Below are 11,544 nucleotides of genomic sequence, written 5' to 3'. Positions count from 1 at the left end.
TCTCCCAAGACACCAAATCCTAGTTCAGCCCTGTATGTGTGTGTATATATATATATATATATATATATATATGATGGGAGCAGCTAGGGGCCGGTCGGGTGAGCTTTTTAATTTTACACCCACTAATAAAAACTTGACACGTAGGAGGTTCACTAAGTTGAACAATAGGAATGCATGTAGAGCATTCCATTTATTATGCCATCTTCCCTAAAAATCCGATTCACTCTGGCATTTCCCCAAAATCAAAACCTGATCTCCCCCCTCCCTCGACGTTCGTTGTCCCACATAATTTCTGTAAGAAATGAAAATATTACATGGTTATGATGATTTTAGGGTTAGGCTGGGTGTATTTGTTGCTCTGTAATGGCAGGGGCTGGGACTGTAGTTGATGAACAAGTATATTTGCTCTATATTTGTAGTTGTGGGTGTATTTGTTCTGTTTTTACAGAAACGATGTTAAAAAAAATAGAGAAATTAATCATATTTACATTTATGTCCAATAGTTTTACCAAATTAACTTGCGTTACTGGGTTGAGACAACTGGATTGAGACACTGGGCTGAGAAGAGAGAGATTTTCGGTGTTGAGATGATGCATGGAACGATGGAGAGAGACCAAGCTTTCGACAGATTGAAACCACTGGGTTGAGACGATGGTGTCTCCTGAGAAGAGTGAGATTTTTAGGGTTGAGAAGAGGGAGATTTGTGGGGAAGAAGATGATGGGGGTGAGACGATGATGTCTCCTGAGAAGAGGGAGATTTTTGGAGTTGAGAATAGGGAGATTTGTGGAGGAGAAGACAATGTGTTGAGAAGAGGTTCCACTGGACTCACACTTACAATTAGCCTAGTACTGTATTACGTGTCTTAATTTCATTGGTGGGGTGTAAAACAAACAAAGTCACCCATTTGGTTTGAAGTTTTTCTCATATATGATAACAACATTATTTTTTCTGAATTGTGTGAATCATATGCTCTTTACTTTGTCAACCATGTCAGACTGTTGTTAGCAAATTCAATCTTCTTTGGCATGTATCCTAATTTTGGGTAACTCCTCTGTTTCACTTCTTCCGATTTGATTCCAGCATTATGTGAAAATAATTTCAAACCAGGGTTTCCACCAATCACTTGAGAACACAAAAAGAAATCTGGTAATGCAAAGGCCATTGAATAATGTTATCATGCAACAACTAACCAATTGAGATATTGATTATTGACAACAAGGATACAAAAGCAACCTCAACAAAGCCATGTATTCTATTTATGATGAAGTCTGATTACTACAAGAGCTAAAAATAACAACGAAGACACTATAAAAGAGTTGACAACATTATACTCCACTGTCTATATTAGACTATGTGCTCCCAATATGAATTATGTCATACAACGGACCAACACACACACAACACAGCAATAGTATGTTCTAGAATAAGCACTGCAGAATACGGTTATGGTTGTTGCTCTTTGCAGTGCCTTGTAACAAACTTTATTCCTTCAATTCCTTCATTCATTTGTAAAGTCTATATATAGACTCTGCTGCCACAATGAAATATAGAAGAGAGAATTTCCTTCAACACCTTTATTCTAACATGGTATCAGAGCATTGCGACTAGCAAGTCACTCTGATCCGTGGCCACTTCTTATTCCCCCTTCTTCAATTCCTTCCATCACGTCTTCCTTTTCTCATATTGTTACAACCAAACTCACTATTGAAAATTATCTTCTCTGGAAGGTACAAACATCAGCATACCTAGGGGGCCAAAATCTTTTCTGTTATGTTGATGGCACTCTCCTGTGTCCATCTGAATTTCTTCCTAATACCTCAGATCAAACACTCAAAACAAACCCAGCCTTTTTATCATGGAGACGTACTGATCAACTAGTCTTGAGTGTGTTATTCTCCTCCCTCTCAGAATCCATTTTAGGTCATGTTCTCTTCTCCACCATAGCCTGAGAACTATGGACTTCTCTGGCCTTAATGTTTTCTTTTCACTCATAAGCCAAGGAATTTCAAGTGCGTTTTCAACTCACCAATCTCTCCCGCGGTGAACAAACAATCTATGATTATTTTGGAAAAGTATGCTTACTTGTCGATTCTTTTGCTACAACTGGTAATGCTCTCTTTGATAAGGAACTAGTTTCCTATTTGCTCAATGGATTAGGACCCTCCTACGAGTCCTTTGTTACCTCAGTCACCACAAGAGCTGAACCACTAACATCACATGAGTTGTATCAATTTCTTCTCATCCATGAAAATCGTCTTTCCCATAATGCTAAACATGTAACCTCTTCTTTTGAGTTATCAGCTAATTTCAGCTCAGCAACAAATGTTAACCAATGAGGTCGCGCCTCTTCACGAGCTGGAAGACAAGGCCGTGGACGAGGAAGATACTCATTCAATGGAAGTGGAGGACGTAATCTTTCCTTCAACAATACAGCTCAACAAACCAACACACAGCGGCCAGCTTGTCAAGTCTGCAACAAATCTGGGCATGTGGCTCTCCAATGCCAACATAGGTTCAATCACTCTTACCAATTTGAATCTCCAAGGAATTTTTCTCCAAATTATACTGCACCAAGCTCTATCTCTGACAATGTTTGGTAGCCTAATTCTGCGGTGACACATCACATTACAATTGAACTGTCCAACTTAAACCTATCATCTGAGCAGTACACTGGTGGTGACACCATTCGAGTAGGGGATGTCTCAGGTCTTCCAATACACAACTTCGGTGACTCTTCTCTACCCACTACCTCTTCTTCTTTTATTCTTCGAAATCTACTTCATGTGATGGGAACCAAGGTGGGCCTACTCTTAAAGATCCTTTGCAAGTTTCAGATGGGCCAATTACAAGATCAAGAGCCAAGAAGATCAAGGAAGTAATGCACGGATTGATGCAATCCACTTGGGATGAAGCTAGCAAGAGCTCAACACTCAATATGAGCTTGAAAGAATGAGAACTAGTTTTGATCAACTTGATTCAACTTGTGGAAGACATGACTTAGAGATAAGGCTTATTGTTATTGGAGGCTTCCAATTTGGTTAAATGATTTATTTTATTAGTTTAGAATAAGTGGGCTTGAAGATGATTGGCATGCACGTCTTATTTTTAATGAATTAGGGTTTTCGAGAAGGCCTTGTATTTTGATCAAGAGCTTATTTGGAAAGTTACTTTTTAGGAACTAGGGTTTCAAGTGGTTACTGTAGCATTACTGTAGCCATGCATATTGTAGCCGCGATACTATTCATCTAGGGGCATTTTAGATAAAATGGACTTTATTTTGGTTAGGATTTTAATTAGAATTGGTTTAAATACTCTTTGTAGTCTCATTTGAAGCCTTAGACAATATTGAATTTTATTTGTGAGTTGAGTTTATTCCTCTTGTTCTTGATTGAACTCTTGAACTTATCAAAGGTAAATCACAACCTTTGTAGCGTTCCTCCTTGTAATCTGGGTTCTTAAGACTTGTTCTTCAATGGGTTTAGATTTTAATATAATCTAGGTTCTTGAAACTAGTTTTCATCGGGTCTAGGTTTTCCATCTATTTACTTAATTTTGGCTTTCTTTGAGAGTTTTCAAATTAATTGTGGGTTCAAGGAATTCTATTTCCTACGAGTTCATATCATCATGTCCCTTTCCATCACTAAGAATCTCATTTCTATTCTTAAATTTTGTATTGACAATCATTGCTTCTTTGAGTTTCACTCCTCTTATTTCTCTATGAAGGACTCACAGATGAAGAAAACCCTTCTCACCGAACCAACTCGTGACTATCTCTACGTCTTCCTTTCCACCGACGTTTCATCTCCTTCAGCTCATGTCGATGAGAAAACCTCCATAGCTCAATGGCACCAATGGATGGGTCACCCTTTCTTAGCACTTGTCTCTCGAATCTTGCACAACTAATGTTTGTCAATTTCTCCCACATAAGGCAACTTCAAATGTCCTGAATGCCCTCTAGCAAAATGTCACCAACTATCTTTCTCCAATAGTCAGACAATTTACACCAAGCCCCTAGAAGTTTGTTCAGATCTTTGGGGTCCAGCCCTTTTTGTATCTTGACTTGGTTACAAATATTATATATTCTTTGTGTATCAGTTTACACGTTTTACATGGTTATTTCCAATTAAGCTTAAATCTGATGTTGTTCACATATTCTCAAGATTCTTGTCATTTGTTGAAAGAATGTTCAATACCAAGTTAATCACCATTCAAACCGATAGAAGTGGTGAATTTAAACCCATCACCTCCATGTGCCAAAAACTTAGAATTAATCATTGTCTCTCTTGTTTACATACGCATCAACAAAACATACTTGTTGAAAGAAAGCACCGTCATATAGTTGAGATTGGGCTTGCGCTTTTGGCTCAAGCTTCCATTCCTTTCACTTATTGGGCCGATGCCTTTGAAACTGCAGTTTATTTAATTAATTAGCTCTCATCTCCAACACTCAAAAATAAATCTCCATTTTTCATGGTTCATAATTGTGATCCATATTACAATTTTTTAAAAGCTTTTGGTTGTGAGTGTTGGCCCAATCTAAGACCATATATTTCCAATAAATTAAAATTTCGGTCCATCTCATGTTTATTTTTGGGCTACAATAATTCTCACAAAGGATATAAGTGCTTGGACCTTACCAACAACAGACTTTATATCTCTTGAGATGTTTTCTTTAATGAAAACTCATTTCCTCTTGCCAAGTCTCGGTTCATTAATCCTTCAATTCCATCCACTACTACTTAGTCCTCACTACCTCTCATTTTACCCTCTATCTTAGGCCCATTACCCACTAATTCCCAATCTGGTCCACCCTCACTCAACTCCACGCCCTCTCTTCTTGGCCTTGGCCCAATTCCACCCTCTCCAATATCCCAAACAACCCTTTCGTCAACCTCTAGATCTTCTCTTCAAATCACAAATGCACTTCCCACTTCAAATCACAGTACCTCCATAACTCCACGATCCCTTATCATCACACGAGCCCAAACCAACTCATCATGACCTTGCCTCTTCACCAATGAAACTATGCCATATCCCACTCGTCGGTGTCTCACCACCATTGTCGCTACTCCTAATGACCTTTCAAGCTACTCATTAGCCTTTAAATTTTCAGAATGGCGTGCTACCATGGTCCAAGAATATGCTGCACTTCTTCAAAACAACACTTGGAGTCTAGTTTCCCCAGTACCCTCTTCTAACATCCTTGGTTGCAGATGGGTGTTTTGCACCAAAACAAATGTAGATGGCTCCTTTCAACGGCGAAAGGCACGACTCGTTACCAAAAGCTTTCACCAACAATCTGGCATAGACTACCATGAAACATTCAATCCCGTGGTTAAGCTATCAACAATTCGTCTCATCTTATCCATTGTTGTGTCTCGAGGATGGCCATTGCACTAGTTAGATATATTGAAAATGTTTTCTTGCATAAAACTCTAATTGATAATGTTTACATGTAGTAGCCTCAGGACTTTGTGGACTCTGCTCACCCTACTTATGTGTGTAACTTTCATAAAGCGATTTATGGTCTCAAGCAGACACCGAGAGCTTGGTTTGCCCAACTCAGCTCATGGTTAATTGAGTATGGTTTTCTTGCTTCTAAAGTTGACCCCTCACTCTTTATCTACAGTCATGGTGACACTCACATTTATCTATTTGTCTATATAGATGATATAGTAATCACTGCATGTAGGTCACCTGCCATTACTACTTTAATTCGTGACTTGAGTGTTGCATTTCCAGTTCGGGATCTTGGCTGCCTTTTATTTTTCCTTAGTCTAGAAATAGACTACACTTCTGCTGGAGTCTTGATATCTTAAAGGAAATATATTAAAATTCTTCTTTCCCATAGCAACATGCTACAAGCCAAACCCATGTCCTCCCCTATGGCTGCATCACTCAATCTCTCAAAGTTCAACTCCCTTGACTTTGAATACCCCACCTTGTATCATAGTCTGGTTGGAGGTCTCCAATACATTTCTTTAACCAGACTGGATATCTCATTTGTAGTAAATAAACTTTGTCACTTCATGCACTCACCGAAACTCACCCATTGGAGTGCACTAAAATGAACTCTTAGGTATCTAAAAGGTACCATAAATCATGGTCCCTTTTTTGCATCTCAATCTAGTTTTAATCTCCAAGCTTATTCCGATGCGGATTGGGATGGTTGTCCTGATGACTATTGGTCCACATGAGGCTTTTATATATTCCTCGGCAAGCACCTCATATCCTGGAGCTCAAAGAAACAGAAAACAGTTGCAAGATCATCAACTGAAGCAGAATATAAGTCCATTGCATTCTCAGCAGCTAAGCTCATCTAGCTTCAAACACTTATTTAAGAACTTGGTTTGCATCTTCATCAAGCTCCAACACTGTGGTGTGACAATCTTGGAGCAACCTATCTATGTGCCAATCCTGTTTATCACTCAAAGACCAAACATATGGATATATACTACCATTTTATCCGGGATCATGTTGCTGCCAATACCTTTAAAATTTCTTTTTGAGGCTCTAAAGACCAAATTGCTGATGTACTCACCAAGCCATTAGTTGCAGATAAATTCACTCGTTTTAGATAAGTCTCAACGTGGTTGAGACCCTTGGACTCAGAGGGGGCGTATGACTATGTGCTCCCAATATGAATAATTTTGTTGTACAACAGACCAACACACACAGCACAGTCATAGTATATTCTAGAATAAGTACTGCAGAATACGGTTATGATTGTTGCTCGCTGCAGTGCCTTTTAACAAACTTTATTCCTTCAATTCCTTCCTTCATTTGTAAAGTCTATATATAGACCCTGCTGCCGCAATGAAATACAGAGGAGAGAATTTCCTTCAACACCTTTATTCTAACAGTCTATTTCACCAAACATCAGTTTCTACCAAGCGGTAGAGATCTGGAAGTATAAGTTTCCTTAAAATCCGACTTCTAAGAGGATGAGAATATCGAAACGTACACTTCCTTGGTAGCGTTTGCTGGGGTCATATCCGCCGCCTTATACCGCTTCACCGCCCCATTCACACCAACCCCACCATTGGCCCCATTTTGCTCCGCTTTACCGGAAACCAACTTCTCACTCGCTTTCGTAACGATCCCATGCTTCGTACCACTCAACCGTTACATCTCCCATCGCATATCCTCCTCGCCATTTGCCGCCACTTCCCCATTCTTCACTTTCTTCCCCTTCTTCTCCCTCACCTTCATCTTCTCGTTCATCATCCTTTCCCTCAACACCGCCACCTCCTCCTCACTCCCATTAATCACGATCTTATCAGATTCCTGAAACTCCTCGTGACACACAAGGCACGCCGAGGACTTCACTTCTTTCAAAGCCTTTGCACTCAAAACATGCCCACAAGTTCTCAGAGCCAAAAACCTATACTTTCCATTAAACTCGAGCCCCGTGATTGGGCACTGAAACATCGTCCCGCCGCCGACATTTGCATCCAATCCTGCTGCCCGGGAACCAAAGAAAACCTAACGTTAATCATATCCTTCAAGCCTTTAACATGCCCGAATTCTTTGGGCAATTTCCTTGCCCAGAAGAGCCTCCACAAGCGCTTCCTTGTTGAACACGCTGCGAGCCTATCAATAACGCGGGGTTCCCTCAAGGGCTCCTTGGAGAGAGCGCAATTCGACCACTTTGACAGCCTCTGCTCGTTGGGGTCGACCTTATCGGGCTTTCTCTCGGCATTCATGTTGACATAGCAGTCGCGGGACTCGGCACCGGTGGCACCACCGTCGCCACCACCGCCGGGTCGTATGAGACGCAAAAACAGAGTGGAGAGAGGGGATATTTGGGGATTATTGAGAGGGGTGGAGTCCGGTAGGAACTTGCCATTGAGGGTGAAGTACAAGGAAGAGGATAGGGATTCGGAGAGGATAGAGAGCTTGAGATGGTGGAGGGTGAGGGCTGGGGTTGGGGCTAAGTTCAGGGTTGGAATTGGGAAGATTGGGGTTTTGGGATTGAAGAATTTTCTGGGAGGGTTTGGAAATCAGGGGATTCTCTGGTACGAGGTGATCGCAAATCGCAGGTCGTTAAAACTTCCCGTCCTTCCCTGGGCAAGTACAATTTTAATTTTAATTTAATTATTAATAATTATAATTATTATTGTAAAATAAGAAGGGCGTTTTAGTAAAAATTGCATTCGCCAGGGTTTTATATGTGCTCATCTCAATCGACCTCTCTCTCCACAGCGAGCGGATTTCAGTGCAGATCTGCAAAAGACCGTCTTCAAGGTCGGCCATTTCCTTTTCCTCTTATCCATTTTTATTCTCCAGTTATTTATTGTGTTGGTTTCCCTTTTTGTTTTATCATCACGGTTTCAGTTATGAGTGTGCCGCCCCACTCTTACCGCTGGCGTACCGCCCGGCGTTTTTTTTTTTTTTTTCACTTTTTTTAATACATATAAATATTTTTAAAAATTACAAAAAATACACTAATACACTTAAAATCACTTTCTTAATTATTAAATAAAAATAAAATAAAATTTTGCCTAGCAGTCAAATGGAGCGGTAAGAGTAGGGCGGCATAGTAGTGTTTCTCTTCAGTTATTGAATTTTCTGTTTGGTTGGCGAGAGTCCTCGGGGAAAACTAAAAAGAAAAGTAAAAAAAGGCATGTATTTTTTAGGACCACTACCCCCCTGTTTTATTTATTTGCAGGTCTCTGGGGTTTTTATGTACCTCTTTTTAGCATGTTTCTAAGAATCCTTGATATGAAGTTGTGTTGCCCAAATCTGATAATTTAGTAATGTTGATTGTTGAGTTGGACTTCAACCTTAGCTAGCACGTTAAGAATTATAGTTGGAGAATTAGTTGACAGATTATTGTGTTTGAATCCCTTACAATTTGGTTGACGTTTTGGTTATTATTTTTGGCACCAGGAAGTGACATCTTATTTGGCCATCAACCAGAGATGTCGGGGTATGTGAATTTTATTGCTCCATTTCTTTGCTCTCATCTTAATTATAATGTTAAAATAAATATACTGACTTTTTGCTTTAGTGCTTGTTTTTCATACAAGTTACACACTCTGTAGATTAGTTTAGAAATCCCAATAATTTGGCATTAGTGGTTTCCCTACTTCATTTGTGGCTGGATGGATTGGTGGTAGATTTTTTGCCGTCCTCTTCCATTTGGAAATGAGGAGATAAAATCTCGTGTCTCTTTAGTTTCTTGTTCCTGTCGACTATTTTGATGCTACATTTGTGTTTTACGAAAACTAATTCTGGTTTGAGTTATTATATTCTCAAGTCAGTGTATAGAGTACCACACCATCCACATCATTTAAATTGTAAGATTTGATTGATAAGATTCAATTTTTAAAATTTCTCTTCTAAATCAAATTATGTCATATAAGCATTTTACTAGGTGTGTTATCCACACCGTCTTTTAAATAGAATTTTTCTTCTGATTTTTCTGACGCTTTAAATATGTGCGACTAAGTTAGAGCTACTTTCGGTCACACATGTTATGGGATGTGAGATTTTGGATCATAGACTGGGTTTTGCATGCAGTAGATTAGTTTAAATCCTTGTCCTAATAAGAGTTTATTTTTTATTTTTTATTTTATATATATATATATATATATATATATATAGCTAGAGACATCAGGCTTCCTGTAGAAAAAGCCAGGGACAAAACTCTACCACTCCAACTCATAGGGTAAATATGAATGGAATAGCAGTATACAGTACCTTTATTTGTTTTAATCGTCTTTGTACCTGGCATATCGATTTTCTCACACAAATAAAACCCTCATTAGCTGCAATGAAATGCTAACACTCCTGGAAGCATGCACTTGAGGATTTGGATTAAAGTTTTTGGTTCTTAAGGACATCGTTAAGTACTTGATCCTCTATCCTGAAACCCATAATTTACTGGCAATTAATTTTTTGTTATGGTTTATTTAGAGAATTGTGTTTATTCATAAAAGTGCTCTTCATCTCTGTGTTGGTGGATTTCTAGTTCACCTTTTTCCATTTATGGCTATTGCAGAGAAGAAGGTTCTGTTGCAACTGAGACTATGGCTGCACCTCTGGGTGAAACCATGGATATCATGACTGCCTTGCAGCTTGTTTTGAGGAAGTCACTTGCTCATAGTGGGCTTGCAAGAGGGCTCCATGAAGGTGCCAAGGTGATTGAAAAGCATGCTGCGCAGCTGTGTGTGTTAGCCGAGGATTGTGACCAGCCAGATTACTTCAAACTGGTGAAGGCTCTTTGTGCTGATCACAATGTCAAACTAATGACAGTGCCTAGTGCTAAAAATCTCGGCGAGTGGGCTGGCGTAAGTGAAATTTAATTGTTTAGTTAGCTGTTATGTTCTGTGAATAATTTTACTTGCAAATACTATTATTATTGTTATTATTTGCCATCATGTATAAATAGTGAAAATTTGCTGGATAAGGGAACTCTATTATAATTCTTATTATGCGGGTCAAATGATCTCTCTCTCTCTCTCTCTCTCTCACACACACACACACACACACACACACTATTATATCATTATTTATTATACTTGGGAAGTAAATTAGTGCTTTAGACACTTACAAATAGATAGGCCATGACTTTTATTTGAACAATGACTTTTGCCTAGCTTTCTATATACTCCCTATGTAATTGAGTTGCTTTTGTTGCTATCAATAAATATTTATTAGTGATTAAAAAATTGTCCTTGGTCTAACTGGTCCATCATTTCCCTAATGTTTCTTGTGTCTTTAGTTCCACTTTCATTGCTTCTATGCTCTTTAGTAGATGTAGTTTGTTTGTGGCAGATAATTGGAATGTTGTTTATCATGTAATTATTGATCTGCCATTCACCATGTACTTACTCATGGTGCATCTTATTAATCCAAAGCATTCTAGTCACCTGCTAGTGAGGCATGGCTGTATTAATGTCATTGCACTATATACAAACAGTTCACTTTCCTGCTTTTTTGTTGTTTGGTATGCACATTTTCTTTTGGCTATCACCTTTTAGATTGATTGTTGTGTTTCATTTGTGCACGCAGCTGTGTAAAATTGACTCTGAAGGGAAAGCAAGAAAGGTGGTTGGTTGCTCCTGCGTCGTAGTGAAGGTAAAAGGCACATCCATTCCACTGAATGGCAGGATTTTATATACAGTTCTGATTCTCAAGGGAAAGAGACATTCACAGACAGTCTTCTGAAACCTAATTGTTCAATTGTCTTGCAGGATTTTGGAGAGCAGACAGAGGGTTACAATGTTATTCAGGAATATGTGAAGTCCCATTAGGTTCAAAAATATTGGAAGAGTGAGGCCCTTTTCTTTTCACATTGAGGACTGTTTCTTAGGTAGCTCAGGCATTTTCTTTCTTAATGGTTTATGATACTTGATGTTGTGAACAACGAGATTATCAGTTTGAGTTTTGCAGTTTTCCAGAATTATCTATTCTATAACCTGCAGGTCATGTAATCATCAGTTTTCTCGTGTCAGATGTCCGCAATGGATTCCACTTTGACTTGCTTTGTTGTTGTTCACAATTTTAATTTCTTTTGTGGTGGCAAAATTTTTAGA

The 11,544-nt window shown here is 39.0% G+C and overlaps 1 protein-coding gene and 1 pseudogene across 1 annotated transcript; one reads left to right on the top strand and one right to left on the bottom strand.

Annotated features, from left to right (window-relative positions):
* Positions 1-6,880: 6,880 nt before the first annotated feature.
* LOC121244306 lies at positions 6,881-7,986 on the bottom strand (annotated as a pseudogene).
* Positions 7,975-11,544, top strand: LOC121244791 (40S ribosomal protein S12-like). Its single transcript, XM_041142999.1, has 6 exons — positions 7,975-8,071; positions 8,165-8,248; positions 8,894-8,933; positions 10,008-10,296; positions 11,021-11,086; positions 11,203-11,544. The coding sequence occupies exons 2-6, from the start codon at positions 8,173-8,175 to the stop codon at positions 11,260-11,262; spliced, it is 531 nt and encodes a 176-aa protein (XP_040998933.1). The 5' UTR covers positions 7,975-8,071; positions 8,165-8,172; the 3' UTR covers positions 11,263-11,544.

The sequence above is a fragment of the Juglans microcarpa x Juglans regia genome, chromosome 8S, assembly GCF_004785595.1.
Source record: "Juglans microcarpa x Juglans regia isolate MS1-56 chromosome 8S, Jm3101_v1.0, whole genome shotgun sequence".
Lineage (NCBI taxonomy): Eukaryota > Viridiplantae > Streptophyta > Magnoliopsida > Fagales > Juglandaceae > Juglans > Juglans microcarpa x Juglans regia.
Note: the sequence above shows the minus strand (reverse complement) of the source record. Positions and strands in the feature narration are given on the sequence as shown.

Coding starts and splice junctions, on each gene's coding strand:
- LOC121244791 (XM_041142999.1), top strand. CDS start 8,173: ATGTGCTCATCTCAATCGACCTCTCTCTCCACAGCGAGCGGATTTCAG. Junction 8,934..10,007: donor CATCAACCAGAGATGTCGGG/GTATGTGAATTT, acceptor TGGCTATTGCAG/AGAAGAAGGTTCTGTTGCAA. Junction 10,297..11,020: donor ATCTCGGCGAGTGGGCTGGC/GTAAGTGAAATT, acceptor TTGTGCACGCAG/CTGTGTAAAATTGACTCTGA.